Source organism: Lepisma saccharinum, chromosome 12 (genome assembly GCF_977018435.1).
Source record: "Lepisma saccharinum chromosome 12, izLepSacc3.1, whole genome shotgun sequence".
NCBI lineage: Eukaryota > Metazoa > Arthropoda > Insecta > Zygentoma > Lepismatidae > Lepisma > Lepisma saccharinum.
The window spans coordinates 69,397,052-69,421,373 of NC_139240.1; the positions used below are offsets into that span (position 1 = coordinate 69,397,052).

The following is a 24,322-nucleotide window of genomic DNA, read 5'->3' on the forward strand; positions in this document are numbered from 1 at the left end:
ACAACACCATGCTAACAATCTTCATCCTGCCTTAGGTGACATGTCGTAACAGGAACATCAAGCCCTGTGGTTTCAACAGTATGGAGCCACATCACACATAGCACGATTGTAAATGCATTCACGCTAATGGAGGTCATCTCAAGTATATAATATTAAATAAAATAAGGTGAAGTGTAAATCCAAGACTGAAATGTGCCTAACATGGTTCATTTCATGTAATTTATTTGCACAATAAATCAGTTTGGGTACTTTGAAAATCGGAAACGTTAAATTCCACATCCTGTAGTTTCAATTACAGAGGTTGTTCGCTTTATATCCAACCATTTTCGATTCGGTGCTGCCACCTGGTGTATCATGCTGGAACTATGGGTCTGCTGGCGGGAGCAGTGTTGTGTCTGACCTTGTAGGTGTGTGAATGTTATCAAATGATGCCGAAAATCAACCGGTATTGTGAGGGTTACGTAATGGCCCTTTTCCATGCTAAGTTTTCATACGTACGCATTGTGAAACAGTGTCGGGAGAATGGGTTAACACTCAGGGTGACTACTGCGAAAGATATTGTGGCCTGTTACACACAACAGGCTCTCCTTGCGAAACATTCACCCATGAAAACCACCAGGAAAAGGGCTGCAAGCAAAGTGTCACCCGTAGTGCGAAGGGGGATCCGTCGATTGGTGTGCCAAGAAAATCCCCGACTCAACGTGATATGGCCCACAGATTTCACCTGGCACCGTCAACTGTGAACAAAACAATTCACAAGCGCCTCAGGTTGAAGTGTGTGCGGAAGTCCCGTGTACACCACCTACCACGTCACATTGCCGAACGTAAGACGAACTGCAGGAAACTGTATGACAAGTACCTGGCGGGTTCCAAATGGAAGAAAGTTGTGACAATGGATGAATCATATGTCCATCTTACTGCTGGTGGTCACATTCGGGCGATCACATACCGTGACATTGACGGCAAGGGGCGGAGCAACTTTGTTCGTCAGTGCAGGGAAAGTTTACTTCGTGGCTTTATGGTTGTGACGGGATTTGGATATGAGGGTAAGTTGATGATACGCAAAGTGGACAAAAACGTGAAGGTGAATGCCAGATACTTCCAATACTCCATTCTGACACCTATCTATCGAAGAGACATCCCACAATTGTATGGAATGGACACGAACCAGGTGATGATCCACATGGGCAAGGCTTCGAGTCGTACCGTCAGAAGATCACTACGTTTTTATCAGGAAATGGCAGAGGAATTAGAAATTCGTGTCATTTCGTTTGAAGACATTCCTGTGAAAAGCCCAGATGCCAGTCCAATGTATTTGTGCGCATTTGGACTGTTGAAACGACATCTTCAACATCGCTACCTGCGTACCCTGGATGGTCTATGGAAAGCTTGCAGGGAGAAGTGGGACAGAATTCCCATGCCTGTCCTGCGCCGGTGCTTGCTGCAATGCCGGGACATAGTCCACATTGCTGGGGGTCCAATAGAACATGATCGGTGGTGGCAGCGCGGTATCTCTTAAGGTGAGTACCCGTCAAAAATGGTCGAATATAAAGCGAACAACCTTCTGTATTTCATGTAATGAATACTGTTTTCTTCATGTAAGTCTGTGTATTCATTGATACATTGAAATAAGTCTTGAAGCTTGCCTGATAGCAAATGAGGAACAGATTATCTCGTGTTATCGACCGTGGTAGCAAGAGAGTAGAAGTGAAATATGCACCCTGATTAGCTCGGCTAATCGGTACTGGACTTACAGTTTAAGGGGGAGAGGGACAATTTCCCCTATGTTCTTCTCTCTGAGGCAGCTGGGAGCACTGTTGCCAAGTTAGCTCTTTTGGGACCAGATCTGGCTCTTTCGTGCACTAGTGAACTGGCACCTGCCCCACTATGATGCCATCACTAGCCCCGGCCCACATAGACCAACTTTTGCCACGCGTATACATTTTGCATGTGATGTGATATTATATTGACTGCGTTGTCCCACCCCCTTTCACCTCCACAGCTACTTTTTTATAGCACCTTGGCTGAGGTGAAGATGATGATATTGTTATCCAGTAATCCCTTATTTTCGATTCATACAACCATTAGTGGATTATTGAGATGTGTGATGCCGTCAGAAGTAGACGAAAACTAAGAATAGATTGTCATCACTTTACAATTACCAGTAATAGCAGTGCCCACACCCCCTTGGCAACTAAAATTACTATGGGAGACACTTTATCCAGCCTTCGTAAATCTAGCTCCTTGAAAGTCAACTTTAGCTCAATTTAAGGTGAAATTTAGCTCTTGTATGCACATCAGGTTTGGCAACACTGCCAGCACTGGCAACACTGCCAGGACGGCTGTAGGAGGCAAGCAGAAATGCATTACACTTATGGGAGAATCATTTTATTCGTTTTCTTGTTGATATCAAATTTCCGATGGTGGAAAAAAACATGATCGGGTAGAGGATCCATTGAAGATGATATTTTCGCTAGAAAGAGTCGAAACCCCCATTTGCTTAGCCGTAACTTGAATTTGAAGTTGTCTCTCCAGAAGGAATACATGGGATTCTGTAAATACTTATTCATCATATTTTTGAAACATGGTATCTAGCTTACTTATTAACTTTAAAAACCACTTCCACTTGCAACATGGGGGGGAAATTAATACTCTCAAATTATGCGTGGATTTTCTTTAGTAGCAGTGCCAATTCCGACGATATTTAAATAAATGCATGACTGGTGCGAAATTGTCACACCTCACCTTAAAATGGGATCCAAACCAGTATGAGTCTCAAGTATCAAACCTGGGACCCCTTGACTACAAGGCAACGATGTTACCACCATGCCACCAGTGAGGTCCGATTGAAACTGATTTTTTTTAGTTATGGAGTTTATTGACTTTATTTAACTATTGTTTTGTATTTTCATAAATTTGTATAACCAACGATGCAGTAAAAACCAAAAGCTAATATTTGTTTCTGTTTCTCCAACACAGAATCAGATCAACCATGTCGAATCCGTTAATGCAGCAGTTCATAACCGGACTCAAAAGCAGAAATGCAGATGTCAGATTGAAAGCAACAAGGGACTTGTATCACTATGTAAGTATAATGTTTTGTGTTTGCAGACCTAGTATAGTATATTTCTCTCATCGGTAATTTATGTAGTAAATTCAGATTTTATGATTAGTATCAATAACTTTTGTCTATTCTTTTCAGAATAAACCTGTTTAGTACTTTTTAATTATTTGTATGTGAATGTGTCATTATTAGAGCCTCAAAGTTCAGGCATTTGTTTTGGTTAAAATAGGCAGGCAAAAAGGCATTTATAATGTTAAAAATAGGCATCAAAAGCAAAGGAATAGGCACGATAAACAAAAAAATGGCAAATTCCATTTGTATCCATAATGTCTTTCAAAAAGTTAAGATCTACATGGAAAATACATTTTTAGTTTCATTTGTTGCCTTGAATGCACGTAACCACTACTTTTGTTTTACTTTTTGACATTCATAGATAGTCAGAACGAATGCTTTCCATAACAGAAAATGACAGAAGTAATTGGAATACATGAAAAAGGCTATTGTAACTGGATTCATATCATCAAGAAATGAACTTCCACCTTTAACCCTTCAAGCCGGGAGTTAATTACCCATCAGCCGATGCGAGAGGCGGTAATTTTAAATCACCAAAACAGCAATTTTCGCATAATATCACAAAATTGAACATATATTAAAAACCGTTTGCTCAATTACAATGAAATTTTCAGAACTTTTAAGCGAAACTTCACACTACACAAATATATATAAATGGTGACATTTATACTATAATAACAAAAATAATAATAAAAATAAGAACTTACATGTTGCGCTTACAAAGTACTCCTTCTGTCTTGTGTTCTTGTTAGTTTAGTAGTCCAACGTTGTGTGTTGTGTCAAAAAACAACAAAAAGGGATCAAGAACATTATTGACTGCTTTTTGGGGACCGCACAATCCACAAAACGCAAGTTTTTTTGCTTTGAAAGAGTCGTCAACTTCTTTCCAGTTCCAGGTTACATTCGACGACGCAACAGCTGAGGATGTAATGTTATCCAATTCGCTTTCGCTATCAATGACATTATCTACTTGCTGTTCTGCATAGTTTACTTCACTTTCACTTGTAGATAGAAATGAAGAAATTGAACCTTCACTGTAACTTTCCTCTAAAAACGTACAAATTTCGTCCGCTTCGATGCCCTTTACCTGCCCATGCGTCGCCATTTCTCAGCTTGTTTTTTTACGTAATAAAGTGATGCAATCGCACATAATTTCATGGAATTGGAAGGAAAACCAACAGATGGCAGCACATTGTAGTCTACTCTTGAGTTACATGCATTTTCGTTCATGTGGGAAAACAACAGATGGCAGAATATGCATCATTTCGTCACTACTACACGGGACGTATACGTGTACGTCGAACCGCTTCTAGAAGAACTATGAGGGTCCGTACACGTGTACGTCGAACCGGCTTGAAGGGTTAAGAATATCACAAATTGTTTTCAATATTTCAAAGTCCACATTTGCCCCTCCCCCCCCCCCCTTTACTTCCATCAGCTGCTGCACCGATTCTTCAAAGACTTTCATTGATGCTGTTAGAGTTTCGCCCCTTTATTCCAGCTTTGTAATTGTCTCTGGCAACACCATAATGCACTAATAAGAATATTAAGTTACATGCAGTATTTTAAAGAATCCATCTCAAAATGGCAAAAAGTACATTAAAATTGAAAATAGGTAGAGGCATGCATATTTTGTTTTTGACAAAAACAAGAACTGTGAAATAACATTCTGTAATGCTCATTTTTCATGTTTTTGAAAGGTGTGAGGTGCATTTTCCTACTCTGTTTTGTCCCGAAATGATGCTAAATGAACTGAAAAATGCGAAATAGATTCTTAAACATGAAATTTAGTGTTTATATGCCAACACGACATTTTCTGAAGTTATGAGTTATGCAATTCACAGAAAATTGATTATTTCTGTAAATATTTGAGAAGCAAAAATGAACCTTTTTATACTTTGTGTAATAATTTCAGTTTTAAAATCAAATTTAGGATTTCATTCAAACTTTTAAAACCAAAATGTCATTTTATATACCATTTTTGATCTGATTTTTTACCGTTATGATACCAAAATTGTATTTTATGTACTGCTTTTGAACCCAAAATTGACTGTTTTTGTACTGAATTTTGCTTTTTTATTTATCAAAAATATGTACCTCATTTTGTGATCCTTGTCAACATTTTAACACTTTAGACTATTTGTATCTTTTCCTTTTTTGTGTGTCTTCTCCATTCTCTAAGTGTTACGCTAATACTTCATCCAGTCTCCCCTGCATACTTGATTTCAAATCTACCACAGTCTACTCTCGTGCCCCTGTGTTAGTTCTTTCTTCCTTGTTCTGTATATACTCCCACTGGAACTTCTTCCCCACTCAGATTTAATAAACTTTCATGGGTGGAAAATGATCAGTTAAATTAAGTTTTTCATCATAATATGTAATTAATTTGTCAGTTTTATTTAATGGTCAGTAAAGTTGGTATTTTTTGTATTTGTTTCTGCTTTTTGAAGGGGGGGGGGATACATGATGTCTCCCCAGGGAGATGTTTATTGGTATCGGCCCATATAGACATGTTGGTGCATTAGTTTTTTTGTAAAGTTACCTACAAATTATGCAGATCTGATACATCTATAAATAGTCCATAGTTTAGTGCACAATTGTTATTTTTTTTAGGAATATAAACATATAATTCACATGCCATGGTTTACTACAGTAAATCAGGTTGGCTAAAAAACTGGGAATTTTTCTCAGTAGATGTGAAAAATTTCAACTTTTCCCCCACAATTTCTACAATGTAAGATTTTAATGACCATTTGTGATATTCTTCACTGTTTTGTACATGTAAACACTAATGCCATCTTCTTGCAATGAAAGGAAATAATTTGGCTGAAAAAGCCTATGGCATGCAGAAAATATATTGTTATAACTTTTCATTAACTTACAATATATCCTCTGGTTCAGTTGAAGTGGTCTGGTGTAAATGAACAAAATCCAAAGCATTGCAAGATCATTAATTTGTATGTATCATGTCTTTTTCTTCTTTCTTTTTCATATGTAACTAATTGCATAATGAATTTTATTCTTTTAGGTCATAACAGAGCTTAGAGAATTGTCCGTGGAGGAGTTAGCCTCCTTCATGGATGAATTCAATCATCACATCTTTGAAATGGTTTCTGGATCAGATGTAAATGAGAAGAAAGGAGGAATCCTAGCAATAGGTATGAAGAAATTTCATTTATGTAGAGATGACAGTCATTAATGTGTATTGAATTAATTGAAGAACGATTATTTTTTGCGCTTTTTGTGCATTACAGGATGATTTAAGGGGTTAATTATGACATCTTCATAAAAAAATTAGTTTTTTTTTTTTGTTTTTTTTCTTCAAAATTACGAGGTCTACTGGCAACATTGGTCATGTCAGAGAACAGTACCACGTGTACCAGACATCTATCTATGTTATTCAATCATACAAAGGTAGGTTAATTCTTCTTTGTAGCTACTCAGTGGTGATTTATTCATCATGGAGTTTTGGACTATTAACCACTCCATGATGAAAAGGTAGGTTAGTCTTATGATGAGGAGGAAAAGAGAAAATTACGAAGTCTCACACATGATGCTCTTGACGAACGGTTAAGTTTTGAATACAACAGAAGAAATAACAGAGGTCCAAAATACATGGAACGGGAGAAAGAGCATATAAGGTTGGGGAAAAAAGTTCATAGTTTCAAGATCTGGTTGAAAGAAAACGACATTTTCTTAATAAAATCGGACAAGGAAAATAAACCTGTCCTTATCCGAATTAAGGACTATAAAGAAAAAATGGAAGAATGTTTCAAAGTAAACAATTTCACAGAAACCTCTCGAAACCCTATAACTAAAATAATAAATGAGGTAAAGAAAGTAATTGAAAGCAGTATCACGATACCAAGAGAAATGAAGAAAAAACTCATTGTCAAGAATTCAACCCTGCCGATTGCCTTTGGACTACCAAAAACTCACAAACCGGGAACTCCAATACGACCCATCATTGCAACTTTCACACATCCTGCATACAAACTATCCAAATATTTAGTTGAAAGACTTACTATAATTAAACAACAAACACCATTCAGTGTTAAAAATGCATTTGAAGTGAAACAGAAACTAAAAAATATTGTTTGGAATAATGAGTATCGTATTGCAAGTTTTGATGTTGAAAATTTATATCCTAGTGTCCCAATAGAAGGTGCCACAGATGCATTACACAGATGGCTTATTGAGATGAAGGTTAACCCAGTAGAATCATGGGAAATGGTTCGATGGTTTACTGTATGTGCAAATTACAATTACTTTCTATTTGATGGCAAAATATATCAGCAAAGTAATGGTCTATCAATGGGAAACCCAGTATCCGGAATCATCTCCAGCATTTTCCTTCATTACATAGAATCTCCAATTGTTAATGCGATAGGTGCGGATATCAAACTCTACATCAGATATGTAGATGATGTGCTAATTATCGCTAAAAATGAGAACACCATCATGGACGTATTTAAATTATTAAATGAATCACATCGTCGCATAAAATTCACTTGCGAACCCATGAATAACAATGTAATTTCTTTCCTTGATCTGCAAATTAAGACAACTGACTCAACAATTCAAACATCAGTCCATAGGAAAAAATTAGCGGGGGAAAAATATATCCATGCCAAATCAGAACATTCGCGTATAACAATGGATAACATATTTTTAAATTTTTTCCTGAGAGCACAAAGACTATGTTCTAATGATGAGGATATCAAAAATGAAGAAGAAAGGCTCCTTAATATAGCAAAAGAAAATGGTTTTCACACTAACAGAATAAACCAAATCAAAAAACAAGTTGCAAGAAAACTAAAGGAAAAGAGAAATACAGACAAAGATGAAAAATCTGTTGAAAAGAAATTTGTGTGCATTCCATTCCACAAGGGATTCTCACATAAAATTGCAAAAATTTTTAGAAGTTTTAATTTCAAAATTGTTTTTAAATCACCAAGAAGTTTGGAATGTACATTTAATGAATTCAAAATGAGAAACTCTCTACCAGATGTGGAAACCACAGGAATATATAATATAAGTTGTTCATGTTCAAAAGAATATGTGGGACAAACAGCAAGGAAAATGGCAATAAGATGGCACGAACATGATTTGGACATTATAAATCTAAACCCAAGAACAGGTTTGTCAACTCATATCATCGAAGAGAAGCATTTGATTAAAAAGAGAAGGGTTTTAAAAAGATTAACGGGAAACACAGAGTTGAATGTCTGGGAAGCTTCGTTCATTGCAGAAGAACACTGGAATAAATTAAATAATGAAAATGGTAACATAGATCCAGTATGGAGTTTTCTTTTTCACAAATGGAGTAAGCCACCATCTTTAAAATTTAATGTAACAGAAAACATCAAGAGACTTTGTGAAAACAATGATGAATTTGAATTGCCTGATGATATTTTGGATTCATAATTTAAATAAAAATAAAACAGACTGTTTTTTTCACAGTTAAGTTGCTATATTACAACAATGTAACATTGACAACATCCATTATATAACAGATTCTTTTTGTTTAAAAATTACTAACCATTGTTATAACTGTATCTTTAGTCAAAATGAAAATAAATGTCTGATGAAAGGAGCATGTGTTCTCCTGAAACGTCACAAAGAAAAACTGTTTTCTTATGCTTGTAATAACCGTAAACTACAGGAAAATAATTCTATAATGCAAGCAATGCGTACATACAAGAAAAACTATTAGTCTTATGTATGATAAAAAAAGTAAAAAAAGGTAGAGTGCTTCCCTGTGCATTGCACCATGCCATGAAGGCGTATAGGGGGTGTGGGGGTAATGCCCCACACTTTCTTGATCCCGGTCGTGAGTGGGGGTGATGTGATCAGCATCACGCCCCTGACCGCCTTTACCCCCCAGGGTTTCCCCCAGGTACCCATGTTATTCGACACTGGGTGGGTGCCGGGGCCACTTCCATCGTTTAGAAAAGTTCCCGGATTTGAACCGGCCGGGGGATCGAACCTGGGACCTTGAGCATGGTAGTCAGACGCGTTACCGACTGAGCCACATGATAAATTTAAAATCTTTTATTTCGTCATGGCCACCAGTCCCATACACAGGCCGAGATCTCAGGAGAAACGTTGTTATGTTTTCCCCAGGAGACTCAAACCAAACTGTGTTCCTTAACCGGAGTCCAAAGCATGATGCCTTAGACTGCACGGCCACTGTGCAAGACTGCTGTGAGAGAAGAAATGTTTATTTTGTGTACGATCACGGACACTTCTGAGTTGTAATGATTCCACTCTTACTTTCAATGGAATTGTTACAACCCACAAGTGTCCATGACTGTACCAATCAGGGTGGCTTGATTTAAATTAGGTGATTTTTTTGAAGAAAATCACCAATTTAAGTCACTTTAAATAAGTAATTTATAGAATAATGTACATAAGGATTTTGTAGATATCAGAAACAGTTTTGGTGAATGTACATTACTCTTGTAATCATTTAATGGTGATTATTAGGTTCTAAGATAGGAAAATAAAGGAAATAAAATACATGAACTGATGGTGTGAAGCTCATACGAAAGGAAATGTAAACAAAAGATTTCCCTTGATTTAAAATTCAATAATTTTATGGACAAAAGTAGCAAACATCTTGTGTAGAAAAATATACAAAATACTAATCATGTTAAACCATAAATAGTGTCAATATCATTAAATTGTAAATAAACATGGCAGCTGAAAGTTTTCTAACTATCATTAAAAAAAATCTCCAAAATTCAGGTACAAAGTCTATGTAAATATTTAAGTTAATATTTTAAGTTTTGATTATACTGGGTGATTTTTTTAACCTGAATCATTTGAATATCTTGAAAAGAAATCATCCTACAAAAAAATGTTTCAAATAAAAAGTTGATAGTTTGGAGGGGGAAGTTTAGTGGTGCAACAAAAGAACACCCCCTCCCCCTCTTGTAGGTGGGGCGGGGGCAACTTTGAAATTTCAAATAGAACCCCCTATTTTTTATTACAGATTCGGATTTTACGGAAAAAAAATACATAAATTTTGTCTGAAACATTTTTTTTCGATTCGTGATAGATGGTGCTATAATCGACAAATTTTCATGAGCTGACATGAGGATCATGGGCCACAGCAGCTAACACATTAATTTCATTTTCTTCTCCAGTAACTGTTCTTCGACGGGTCCTTTGTTTAGGTTTAACACTTCCTTCAGTAGTAAATTGATTGACTGTACGTTGAAACGAAGTGAAAGAACACACCCTGTCTGAAACACGCTGAGCATAAACAACGACAGCTTGACAGAGATTCCTTCCAGATTCTCCATACACGAGAACCATTTCAATTTTCTCTTCTACAGTTAATACATCCATTGATATTAAAAAGTATCAACAGCTTAGTCAAATTAATCGCTCGGACCATTCTTGTGATCTAAAAAGCAATGAAAAACAAACAATGATTGAACAGGAAAAGTCTAAAAAGGAACTGTTTCTTGACATTGTTTTTTTTTTTCTGTTGTAGCTTTCTTAAGCATCTTTCACACAACAATAAAAAAAATTAAACAAATATCGAATCTAACTTTTAAATGTTGTAAATAGGCGCATTACCAGCTTAATGAAATCTCAAAAGATTTGTCAAGAATTAGTACAAAGTTCATGCACGAGAATGTTTTATTTTTTTACTTTAAATGAATTGCGAAATGAAATACATTGGTTTTAAAGTGTAAACATTCAGGAAATGAAAATTTGTCGATTATAGCGCCATCTATCACGAATCGAAAAAAATGTTTCAGACAAAACTTATGTATTTTTTTTTCGTAAAATCCGAATCTGTAATAAAAAATAGGGGTTTCTGTTTGAAATTTCAAAGTTGCCCCCCCACCCCACCTACAAGAGGGGGAGGGGGTGTTCTTTTGTTGCACCACTAAATTTCCCCCTCCAAACTATCAACTTTTTATTTGGAACATTTTTTTGTAGGATGATTTTTTTTCAAGATATTCAAATGATTCAGGTTAAAAAAATCACCCAGTATATTGGTGAGCCCAACTTAAGAGTTCAGTATGGGGTTTATGGCGACAGTGTTGCCGCATGGTGCGCAGTAGAAGAGAGCTCCAGCACGCATCGAGCGTCTGCTGTAGTACACGCCACAACAAAAGTTAGTGGTCAACGGGTACTGTTGAATACAAGAATGCATGACTTGGTGGGAAGCTGTTCATTCTTGCCGCTGTTGGTCCAGAATAACGACGGTCCGTGGAGGAAGATTTGAAAATAACTTTTTCTGAATATATCTACTTTTTATACGTCTTGCTGTCTATTTTATCACATGCATCGGCAGTGTTTTTCTTTTTTTTATGCACAGAAAGGCCAATCAGGACTGGACCTACAGTTTAAAGTGGCATCCGAACCACTATGTGCCTCCAACGGGTATCGACCTCGGGATCCCTTGATTACCACTGCGCCATCAGGGAGGCCTCTTTCACATGTTTCAGTGCACTGTTTCATTTGAAACAGAACCGTGTTCTTCATACTGGCATACACCAAAGCAAACCCCTTCCCCCCCTCATCGTTGCATTTTAATCGAGGGATTAGGGTTCGACACCCGGTGGAGGCACATAGTGGTTCATATCTCACAGAAAACCGTAGGTCCAGTCTCAATTAACATATCTGTGCATAAAAGTGGATTCAAAACTTAATTAACCAATTATTAGTAGAGGTGTAAAATAGATGAAGTTCTGTTGTATTTGTGTGAACAATGATTACAGAAAGAAAGAGATATACGTTGGAAGTATTTAATCTAATATGCTCTCGCTTTGTGTCCATCAGTTAACGTTATTGTCTTGCAAGCAACAAGTCTCGGATGAAATTTACTTTTAGTATCTCATAAATCTATTCCCTATTTATGCATTTGCGTCAAACCTTGATTTATTATTTTAACTATCTGGAAAAGAACTGCCCGATCATTTTATTTAATATAATGCTATCATTACTTTTTATAATACTTAGTCATCCTTTGGGAAGAGCAAGTGAACCGGGGGGTCTCCTTCTAGATGTTTTCGGAGAATTACCCAAAATGAGAAAACGAGCACACAAATAAGAAACTACTTGATCCCGCGGAAGCCTATTCACGAAGTTTTGCCTGGCCATTCTCTGCCCTCTTCCGTCTTTCCAACACCTGTTTGCAGCAAGTGGCAACAGGTGGACGGCTGTTATTTTTAACTCCCCAAATCGCGGTTAACACAAGAAAGGAAAGTGCCTTTCTTGAATGGTCTGAATTGTAAAAGAAGGTATAGACCATCAAAACCTTACGTTTCCTCTGCTTTTTGTATATTTATTACTTTCTCCTCGAATGTTAACGGCTTTTGTTTCTGACAGAAACACACATGTTTTGGGGTGGTGATCTCAAAGTAAAAAGCCCATAACAGCCCATACTGAACTCTTAACTTGGGCTCCACTATAGTACATCCAGATTGTTTTAGTTTCACTGGAAGAAAAGTTACTGAAATTATTATTAGTTTCATTAACAAACTCAACAAACATTTCCATTTGAATGTTCATGTAGGAGATAAATCAGAAGTAAATGAAGTACACACAGCAGAACCTTTAGTTCCAGAACCTAACTTGACTGAAGTTAAAGATGCTATTAAAAGGCTAAAGAATAACAAAGCACCTGGCATTGATTTAATTCCACCTGAGTTAATTAAATGCATGTTACTTCTCTCGTCATAAACTTTTGTCTTCTCGTTTAATATCTAAGAAACTAAAAGTTAAAATATACAAAACAGTAATTTTGCCTGTAGTATTATATGGGTGTGAAACTTGGTCCCTTACATTGAAAGAGGAACATAAATTGATAGTATTTGAAAATAAGATCCTTAGGAAAATATTTGGGCCTAAAAGGGATGAGGAGACAGTTGAGTGGAGAAGGTTACATAATTTAGAACTACATAATTTGTATTCATGTCCAGATATCATTAGAATAATTAAATCAAGAAGACTTAGGTGGGCAGGCCATGTGGCACGAATGGGAGATGAAAGAGGAGTTCACCGGATTCTTGTTGGGAAACCTGATGGTAAGAGACCTGTAGGAAGGCCAAGACGAAGATGGAGGGACAACGTTGAGATGGACCTAAGGGAAATTGGTAGGGATGGAAAAGAGTATATAGATCTTGCTCAAGATAGGGACAGATGGAAGGCCTTTGTTGCTGCAGCCATGAACCTTCAGGTTCAAGAATGCTAGAGAGTTAGTTAGTTAGTTCAAATAATTTTTTTAATAAGAATCGTGAATTTTATCCACCGAGTATAGTTTTTAAGTGTAATTTAGGATTGTGTTTACGATTTTAACACCAAAATGTCATTTGTTCCCAAAATGTGTCCATGTTTTTTTTTTTTTTTTACTGAAATCTTAATTTTTTATTCACCATACGTGGCCTTGTTGATGACAATTTTTTCAATAAAACATATATAATGTGGTGAGGATTGTAGTTACTGGCTCATGTTTTTGGGAATAAATATAATAATTGATAATAATTAGACGTACGTGAGTTACTAACTTTTTATGCGAAACTTACTTGTAGAAATTCTGTTGATTTCGGTGGCTTCGTAGCATATCCGTGCGATTAAGAAATATTGACCCTGGCAGATCTTGTCAACTCCTGCTTAGAAATGTGTAGGGTAAGCCTTTCACAGGAAATGGTAAGAACACTGGCCTTTGGCGAGAGGTGACGAGAGGCCAAGCGAGGGTTTAAATATGTCCGCATGAGAGCGACACGAGGTATTTTAATCTGGAATCATCGGAGAAGCAGGAGCTACTGGTCTTATTTCTAAACCGAACAGGGTAAGCTAGTCTACACTAGGGATGGCCAGATCCGGATCCTAGCGGATCCGAAATCCGGATCCGGTTGGTTCCGGATCCTAAAATTTTTCGGATCCGGATCCGCGGATCCGGAATTTTCAGATCCGGATCCGGTACTTTCGGATCCGGATCCAGAATTTTCGGATCCGGATCCAGTACTTTCGGATCCGGATCCAGTACTTTCGGATCCGGATCCAGAACTTTCGGATCCGGATCCAGAACTTTCGGATCCGGATCCAGAACTTTCGGATCCGGATCCAGAACTTTTGGATCCAGATCCGGTACTTTCGGATCCGGATCCGGTGCTTTTGGATCCGGATCCGGAAGTTTCGGATCCGGATCCGTTTTGCCATCCCACATGCGCTTCTTTGGAAAGTAACAATGTGCTTATAACATATTGTTACCAGCTAATATACATATAACAGTTGGGCTGAAAAGTTCGTAGGCTAACAAAGTAAAAAATATTTTTTTGACAAAATTCGATTTTATTATTCAATATAGTTGCCTTCGAGGGCGATACAACGATTATAGCGGTCATACAAATTTTCGATGCCATTTTTATAGTACGATTTCTCTTTAGCCTCAAAATAGGCCTCAGTTTCGGCGATTACCTCTTCATCAGTGCTAAATTTCTTTCCAGCGAGCATTCTTTTAAGGTCTGCAAACAGGAAAAAGTCACTGGGGGCCAGATCTGGAGAATATGGTGGATGGGGAAGCAATTCGTAGTCTAATTCATATAGTTGTGCCATCGTTTTCATTGATTTGTGACACGGTGCATTGTCTTGATGAAACAGCACTTTTTTCTTCTTCAAATGGGGCCGTTTTTTCGTGATTTTATCCTTTAAACGCTCCAACAACACTATGTAATAATCGCTGTTGATGGTCTGGCCCTTTTTGAGGTAATCGATGAATATAATACCATGCGCATCCCAGAATACTGATGCCATAACCTTGCCAGCCGACTGTTGCGTCTTTCCACGCTTTGGATTCGGTTCATCACGTGCAGTCCACTCGGCTGACTGTCGTTGGACTCTGGAGTGTAGTTATGGAGCCATGTTTCATCCATTGTAATATATCGACGGAAAAATTCGTGTTTATTACGGTTGAATATCGGTAAACATTGCTCCGAATCATCAAAACGTTGTTGCTTTTGATTGATTGTGAGCACTCGCGGCACCCATTTTGCACACAGCTTTCGCATGTTCAAATATTCATGCACAATATGTCAACACGTTCCTTTGATATTTTTAAAGTCTCAGATATCTCGATCAACTTCACTTTACGATCATTTAAAATTATTTTGTGGACTTTTTTGATGTTTTCGTCGGTAACAGCCTCTTTGGGGCGTCCACTGCGTGCATCGTCTTCGATGCTCATTTCGCCTCGTTTAAATTTAGCAAACCACTTCTCAACGGTTGATTTTCCTGGTGCAGAGTCCGAATAATGTTTATCAAGCCAAGCCTTGGCTTCAACAGTATTTTTTTTCGCCAAAAAGCAATGCTTTATTAACACACGAAATTCTTTTTTATCCATTTTTTCACAATAACAAAAGCTGCTTCACTCACAATGATATATCTCACGAACTAATTATCCGGCAGCTGTGAAATTTATACACGTATATTTTGAAGGTTAGTACTAAGTAAAAATCACATGGATTTAATTCTAGAATGCCATCTATGAGTCAGCCTACGAACTTTTCAGCCCACCCGATATATATAATATACATACACACACATATATATATATAGTGTGTGCGCGCGTGCGCGATTTGTAATTAATTAATACACTTACGAGGGAGGTCTAAGTCTCCCCCTCCGATTTCCATGAAACTTGCAGGGCCCAAATGAAGAAATACGTATTTTTTTGTTTCGGCAAAAAATTTGTTCTAGGGGGCAACCACCTCTCAAATGTCAAGATGAGGACAAATTGAAGTGGGGATCTGACCCCGAAACCACGTAAATATGGCATAGGAAGAAACAAGGGGCATACGGACTCTCTATACACCTGTCAAATTTCATGAGAATCGGAGGGGGACACAGGGGTCAGATCATCCTCACGTCAATTTGTCCTCATCGTGACATTTGAGGCGGGTTTTCCCCCTAAAACAGTTTTTTTTTAGCCGAAACAAAAAAAAACCACGTATTTCTTCCTTTGGGCCCCTCTATATACCTGCCAAGTTTCATGAAAATCGGAGGGGGACACAGGGGTCAGATCCTTACTTCAATTTGTCCTCATCCTGACATTTGAGGGGATTTTGCCCCCTAAAACAGTTTTTAGCTGAAACAAAAAAACACGTATTTCTTCCTTTGGGCCCCTCTATATACCTGCCAAGTTTCATGGAAATCGGAGGGGGACGCGGGTCCGATCCTCACTTCAATTTGTCCTCATCTTTACATTTGAGGGGGTTTTGCCCCTTAAAACAGTTTTTTAAAACAGTTTTTTAGCTGAAACAAAAAAACACGTAATTCTGCCTTTGGGCCCCACTATACACCTGCCAAGTTTCATGGAAATCGGAGGTGGATACTTAGATAACCTCCCTTGTAATTATTTAACACTGCATATATTATAATGTTTTATTTTAATTTGTAGAACTGTAACTGTAGAACAATTGTATAAATTTTGTATAACATTTCTATCTTGTTATATGTGTTAAAGGTTTCATCCTGGAATGGAATGTCTCACATTTATGTGTGTTTTCATTTCCAATACATTCGAATGAATACATATTCGTTTCAATGGCATTTACAAAATCACCTCTGACATGTGTGCATGAGTGTGTTAGCCGATGCGTAGCAAAGTATTTTAGGAACAACACTTGAAAAAAATTCTTGTTGGACTAACGAAAAATTTCTTTGTAATAGAAGATCATAATACCTTTTAAGTTGTGGTAATATTATAATGGGATTGAGATACGAAACTCTCGGATCCGGATCCGGATTTTCGGATCCGGATCCAGATCCGAATCTTTCGGACCCGGATCCGAAATTTTCGGATCCGGAACTCTCGGATCCGGATCCAGATCTGGAACTTTCGGATCCGGATCCAGATCCGTAACTTTTGGATCCGGATCCGGATCCGAGCGGATCCGGATTTTTCGGATCCGGATCCGTTTGGCCATCCCTAGTCTACACCCTTATCTGCCATTCGCATTGCTCACTTCAGTCTAAACCGAATCATGAGTTTATTTTAATGTAGTTTAGATAATTGTACCTGGCCCGTTCAGGGCTCTCTCTACCATCAATAGTAATATCGGGAGGGGCAAGTTACATCCCTATTTAAGATACCCGCGTTCATGTTGGAACGCTACGTGGTGGATTGATGCGGGTCTTTTCATTTTCTTATGGAAATGAAAAGCGTCATGGCTTGTTTTCTTAAACAGACATGAAAATTGAAAGAATAGGCATCGCTGTTGGAGTTGCGGCTCTGAAATAAATGAAAATTGAAATTCGTTAATATCATGTTAGACTTGTTTCTTCGCGGAAGTGAAGCAACGAGTTCTCAAGCAGATGGTGGCAGAAGAAACCGAAATTAATAGAACTTGTAACAAGCACGGAAAAAGTTAGTAACTCGCTTGTCTAATTAGTTACTGGTTGTTTTAATAATGATATTAAATTTCTTTTCTTTTTCAGTTTGCCTCATTGGTGCAGATGTTGGCAACATCAACACCAGGATAAGTCGATTTGCTAACTACCTCAGAAACCTTCTCCCATCTAACGACACAGGCGTGATGGAGCTAGCAGCTAAGGCTGTGGGGAAGCTGGCTGTGGTTTCAGGAACTCGTGCAGCAGAGTATGTGGAGTTTGAAGCAAAGAGAGCCTTTGAATGGCTTGGAGGTGACCGGCATGAAGGAAAAAGGCATGCAGCTGTAAGTCTGTGTTTTGTTCCTTTCCTCTGTTAAGGTATTCCATTCATAAAATTGAAATTCTTGCAGGACAACTGATCTGCTTTTTCACAAATACATCAGTGCTTCTTAAGATGGTAAAGAAATCAATTTCTGTGTTGCATGCATTCTGTTGTTCAGCATATTTTTTTATATTGGCTGGATACTTTGGAGTTCTGATACTACAGTTAATCTGGACTAATGGGGGAGATAAGTTGCCCGATTTAACGATTGTCCGGATTAACTGAAATAACCTAAAAGAATAGTAGTAAGTGCATTAAAACTATGTTTATAGCAACCAAACACGTTTATTATGGTGCATTTAAAGAGCATAGGCCTAAATACACTATACAGTACAGTACAAATGCTGCGGGAAGCTGCATTTCATCAGTGGTTGACTGCCTTTTCTGTGGGAAGTGTTTTTTTTTTGCCTGTCCAGATTAACGAGGTTTTGCTGTATTGCATTTGAGTGAATTTCATTCACATGTTTGAATGTTTAATCTTTGTGTTGAATAGAAGATTAAGTTAGTGAGTGAGAGAAAGAGCAAACAGGTATCTTCTTGTAATGCTTATAGATTTATATGTAGTAAAGATGTGCTAAATATGGAAATACATATTTACTTATTTTCACCAAAATATGGAGTTAAATATGGACTTAAAATTGTAAAAAATTACCTTTTATGTAGCTACACGAGCTACATAAAATACAGTACACTTACATTCACATTAATTGTAAAACAGCACAAAATGTGTTTTCATTTTCTGTTTCCAATACAATGAATAACAAAATTTAGTTGTAAGTGTTCGAACGTGAATTTCCTTTTCTTGTTACTTAAGATGGATTCATATTGACTAAAACTGTGTTCAATATCGCAAGACGTAATGGGAGTATATTTCAAATTTGTCAGTTATTCGCAAGAAATTTCACCCAACTCTTTCGGTCACACAAGGACATGTAGTTATTGCGCAAATATGGAATATATGTTGAGAAATGTTCTGAAATATGGAAATAATATGTAACATTAATTAAAATATATAAAATATGATCCAAAACCTAATATATGTAAAAATATGGAAAATAAATTGAATTTTTTGAACCTACATGTCATGATGCACATTCATAATTTATGATGTGTGCTACTTAATCAGAACATTCCTTTATTTTCTGTTGATCTTATTTCAACCACATTGCACATTAGTTTCACTATCTTGAATGTAATACTGTTACCATATTCAGAAACTGCAGGATTTAAGCTTTACAACGATATACGTATAACATGATAAAAAAAAGGTAAAGTGCTCCCCTGTGCTTAGCACCACGCCATGAAGGTGTATAGGGGGGGGTGTGGGTGTGGGGGTAACGCCCCGCACTTTCTTGTTCCGGTCGTGAGTGGGGGTGATGTGATCAGCATCATGCCCCTGACCACCTTTACCCCCCAGGGTTTCCCCTAGGTACCCATGTTATTCGACGCTGGGTGAGCACCGGGGCCGCTTCCATCGTTAGAAAAGTTCCCGGATTTGAACTGGCCGGGGATCGAACCCAGGACCTTTAGCATGGTAGTCAGACGCGTTACCGACTGAGCCACCGTGCCCATCGTATAACATGATAGGGTCCCGTAAACATGAAAAATTAATGCAAGTATGAAAAAATCATGGAATGACCCTGTACGGTTTCATGTTGGCTGTCCGAATTATTCCGTGCATAATGCACACCACAGTCTTTGGGGGCAAAAATTATGGAGAAAAGGTCTTTTTTTTTTCTTATCCTTTTGGCATCAGTTCATTGCAGTTCCTTTGTATAGTGTATAGTTTCAGTGTACAGTAACTAGCAATGTAAGGTTGTGTGTGTGTGTAGGGAGCATAAGCTTGAAAAAGTTAATAAAGTGATACATATGCCACAGATGGGGATAAATACCATTGATTTCATATTTTGTCATAATGCACATCTTCCACACCCCTACCTATTTGTAGATTTCAGGCTGTGAATAATACTTTGATTTTTTCCTCTTGTAGGTACTTGTTCTTAGAGAACTAGCAGTTTGTATGCCGACATATTTTTTCCAACAAGTACAGCAGTTCTTTGATCTTATTTTTAATGCTGTAAGGGACCCAAAACCTGTCATTCGTGAGGGAGCAGTGGATGCCTTAAGAGCTGCGTTGGTTGTTACTGCTCAGAGGGAAACGAGGCAAACACAGAAACCTCAGTGGTAAGCAGAATAGTTTGTTTTTTAGTTTTGTTAAAATGAACTTTCAACTGTGAAAATATCCCTTCAGAAACATGGTTTAACATCAGTACATGTGAGCCATTCAAAACGGCCGGAACTGATATACAATGCCATAAATGTCTAATCTTAACTGGTAGGTATTGCATCCTAATCCTGCAAACAAATGTATTCCCACCGGTACCAATGCTTGAATATCCATTCACCAATTTCATCATTTCATCACTCAACCCCATCTTTGCAAATTAGCCAAGAGGCACAAAACGCGAAGTAAAGTAAACTAAATCCATCAAATCCATCCATCACCAATGCTTGAATAATTAAGTCGTAAGGGTCTAGTTTGGTAGGAGACCTGGGATGGATGATATACGTTCAGATTGTTTCCGGCCTTGTATCTGCATAAAGCAGCTCCGGACCTCGCCCAGTCCGGCGGTAAAGGCACCCGGAGCATTGTGCTGATCATATCACCTCCCTTCAAAAAATTGAACCAAGATTGAAAATGTCTGGTGCCCTACCCAGAAGGTAAGTAAAGTAAGAATATCAACATATCTGTGATGTAATGACTAGGGGGTGGATTTATATGCTTTTAAAAGGGTCAAAATATGCACTAAAATTATAAAAAACACCCTAGATATTTGAATATTTTGTTCTATAATATACTTACTGGTCCAACCAATACATCCGAAGCATGCCACTTTGGACATAAATGCAAGAGTTGAAGGAATATTTAGTCCACGTGAACAGCATGGTAAAACACACTTTGAAAATATGTTCAAGTCTTACTTCTATATTCGCATTGTCATTACAAGGTGTCCCATACGTCTGGAACCATAGGAGAAGAACAATACAAGTTAAAGTTAGGAACTTATTATTGTACAACACAGTTAAAGAATGTGTTCAAAGTCCCCACCAGCAAAATAACTTCGATTCTCTCCACCTTAGTCAGTGCCGTGGTTTACCTGTAACAGAAAAAAGGGTAATGTGAAAATGCCTATGGTTTCAGACTTATGAGACACCTGGTATTTAATTTCTTCTAGTGTTCTCCCACAATGAATGAAGCCTCCCATATATTTAAATCTATATCTCCCAATTCCTTTTTAAACCTTTCTTTTTTTTTTAATCATATGTTTCTCCATGGACCTAGTCACTTTGGAGTTCCCTTTTTCACAAGTGTGGTAAGCCACCACCTTTGAAATTTAATCCTACAGAAGATATCAAGATTTTTTTAGAAATAGGAGAACTTTTAATTATATCTGATGATATTTGGAATCCATAATTAATATTTGACAACTTTGTTAAAAAGTAATAATACTAAATTACTTATTTCAGAGTTGAATTGTTATATAAGACGTAAGCGAGTTACTAATGTTATATCTGCGAAACTTACTTGTAAATGTTCTATTAATTTCGGTGGCCTCGGTGCCACCATCCACTTGGGAACTCGATGTTTTACTGTTGTGTTGACGTCCGGTTCCTGTTGTTTCCTTGCTTACCACTAGGGGTGCTGGTGTAGCCATTTTGTCTGCTGCGCGTGATGGGTTTGATCTGTTGTAATAGCAGGAACGAAACATGATGTGCCTGACCACTGTTGTGGTCAGCTCGTGCAGAAAGTGCATAATTGCCTGCGTCGCTTTGATTTTTGTGTCGATTAGGGTGTGCGATGTATGTCTAAATGAAACTTTTTGGATCCTGTGTTTGTTAAACTTGAGGTGCCTTGCTAGTCCGGTAGTGGGTTGGGATTTGCGAGATGGGAACACACCAGCAAAAATATAGAATACATGCTACATACAGTAAAAAATGAAGAAAACAGGACCCCCACAAACAAGCTACACCAAGCAAAGTGGCCAAGTTATCTCTCATCTGATGTTTGATTCAACTGAATGGTTAAGTGCGAGCTGCAAGATTGCAGTAGTCACGTTCTCCCTATTAGAACTGGTCCTATTCAGTGTTGCAAAAATAACCTGATTCACAGCTGCACCCTGTATAAGTGTTACCTGTCAGCGTGTGGAAGTAGCAATGTGGTCGTGAAAGAATATTTTACTATAATATTAATCAAGTCTAACTAGAACAAACATTTAAATCCTCTATATCGTGAAATACATTGTGTCCCAAAATGATTATCGGTGTTTTATAGTCATTTAATTTGCCTTATATGTGGGGTATAAGGACAACGCTTACATGGGAGTAAACAAACAACTCAACAAGTGTACATAGTGTATCTTATAAATGTTCAATGTGAGCACCTTTCATGACACGGCACACGTCCATCCAGTAGTCCAATGCTTCTAAATGCTTTCGTTCGACACACTTGGATGTCCAGAACTCTTTCCTTTGCAGACACATCCAGTTGTTTGAAACGTATTAAACCATTGACAAATGTTGTTATCGGACGGAGGGTCACTTCCAAATCGCAGTCAAAAAGTTCACTGAACTGAAACAGCAGAATCACACCTTGCAGAGTCAATGACACAAAATGACTTCTGCACGAGAGTTGCCATCTTGAAATACATGTACGCCACTATGACTGATGAGAAACACATGATAGGGTAGCAAACTTCCACAGCCATTCTTATCGTACATGTATGGTACAAACATTCACCTTTGTCTGTTGCAATATACCAACTACTTGAAACTCCGATAATCATTCTGGGACACGGTGTACATTTATACCAATGGCCTGGTGGCATACAGAACGTGGATACTAATTGGCACTGTACTTCTCTTTTCAGGTATAAACAATGCTATGATGAAGCCAGTTATGGGTTTGATGACATTTGGACCCGAGAACGTGGTGTCAGCAGGGATGACAGAATCCATGGCTCCCTACTTGTCTTGAACGAGTTGCTGAGGTGTAGCAATGTAGAGTGGGAGCGAATAAACGAAGAACTAAGAGATAAAGTGCAGTATCAACAAAAGCAACAGTCACAGGTCAGCATAAATGTTTCTAGAATCATTATCATTTAAGTTAATTAGATAGTATTTGCTGATAGGTACAAGGAGGTCATCAATAAGTTTTGCCTGTTGAGGTATAATTTGTTTAATAATGGAACGATTGAAACAATGAACATACATAATGTTTGCCTATTCAGAGTTACCCTTCCAAATAGTTCCCATTGCCACGTCCCGGAGAGGGTAACACCAGTCCGGCTTAGGCCAGGGTAAAACATGAGATAATCAGGGCAATTAAAACTGAATGATAACAAGGAATTAAAGGAAGCAACTCGTTTAACCCACTACAGAAGGTATGAACCGACATATATTCTGAAAACGTTGACATAATACATTTCAGACACTTGATTAAATTTCTTTATGCAATTTCAGATTGAGAAATGTTTGCCTTTTTATTCTTCAGCTTTCTTCTTCTATGGAAATTCTTCTGTAGGTTACCATCTTTTATGTATATCTATATGTCTATGTTTCCACAGGCTTATTCTTCTATGGATTGGACTGATGGGCTTCTTCTATGTAAAATTCCACATGCTTCTACTTCTATGAATTAGTCAGCTTCTTCTTCTATGGATTAATCTTCTTCTTCTATGCAAAATTCCACAGGCTTCTACTTCTATGGATTAATCAGCTTCTTCTGATATGCAAAATTCCACAGGCTTCTTCTTTGGATTAATCTTCTTCTTCTTCTATGTGAAAATCCACATGCTTCTACTTCTATGGATTAATCAGCTTCTTCTGATATGCAAAATTCCACAGGCTGCTTCTTCTTTGGATTAATCATCTTCTTCTTCTATGCGAAAATCCACATGCTTCTACTTCTATGGATTAATCAGCTTCTTCTATACAACTTCTATGTGCTTCTTCTAGAGAATTAACTGATGGTCTTCTTCTTCTATGTAATAATAGGTTTCATCTTCTTATATGAAATTCCCCAGGCTGCTTCTTCTATGGACTTCACGGCTTCTTCTTCTATACGGAATTCTTCAGGCTTCTACTTCTATGGACTACTCTGCTTCTTCTTCTAGAGTCTTCTTCTTCTATGGACTACTCAGCTTCTTCTTCTAGAGGCTTCTTCTTCTGAAGATTTTGTGCTTACATCTGCATGTGTGTATTCTTCTCATATTATAACCCTTTATCTGCATATACTTCTGGGATTACAACCCTTTATCTGCTTACATTTATTTTTCTGGGATTACAACCCTTTATCTGCATACATTTATTCTTCTGGGATTACAACCCTTTATCTGCATACATTTATTCTTCTGGGATTACAACCCTTTATCTGCATACATTTATTCTTC

General features: G+C 37.6%; 1 protein-coding gene across 1 annotated transcript in view; it reads left to right on the forward strand.

The window, feature by feature from the left end:
* The window catches only part of mTor (serine/threonine-protein kinase Tor), a 162,284-nt gene that overhangs the window by 6,931 nt on the left and 131,031 nt on the right, over positions 1-24,322 (forward strand). Inside the window, exons 2-6 of the mRNA XM_083132608.1 lie at positions 2,980-3,085; positions 6,165-6,294; positions 17,600-17,835; positions 19,864-20,057; positions 22,802-23,000. Coding sequence (XP_082988734.1) covers positions 2,993-3,085; positions 6,165-6,294; positions 17,600-17,835; positions 19,864-20,057; positions 22,802-23,000 — 852 coding nt within the window. The 5' untranslated portion in view covers positions 2,980-2,992. The remainder of the gene's footprint in view (positions 1-2,979; positions 3,086-6,164; positions 6,295-17,599; positions 17,836-19,863; positions 20,058-22,801; positions 23,001-24,322) is intronic.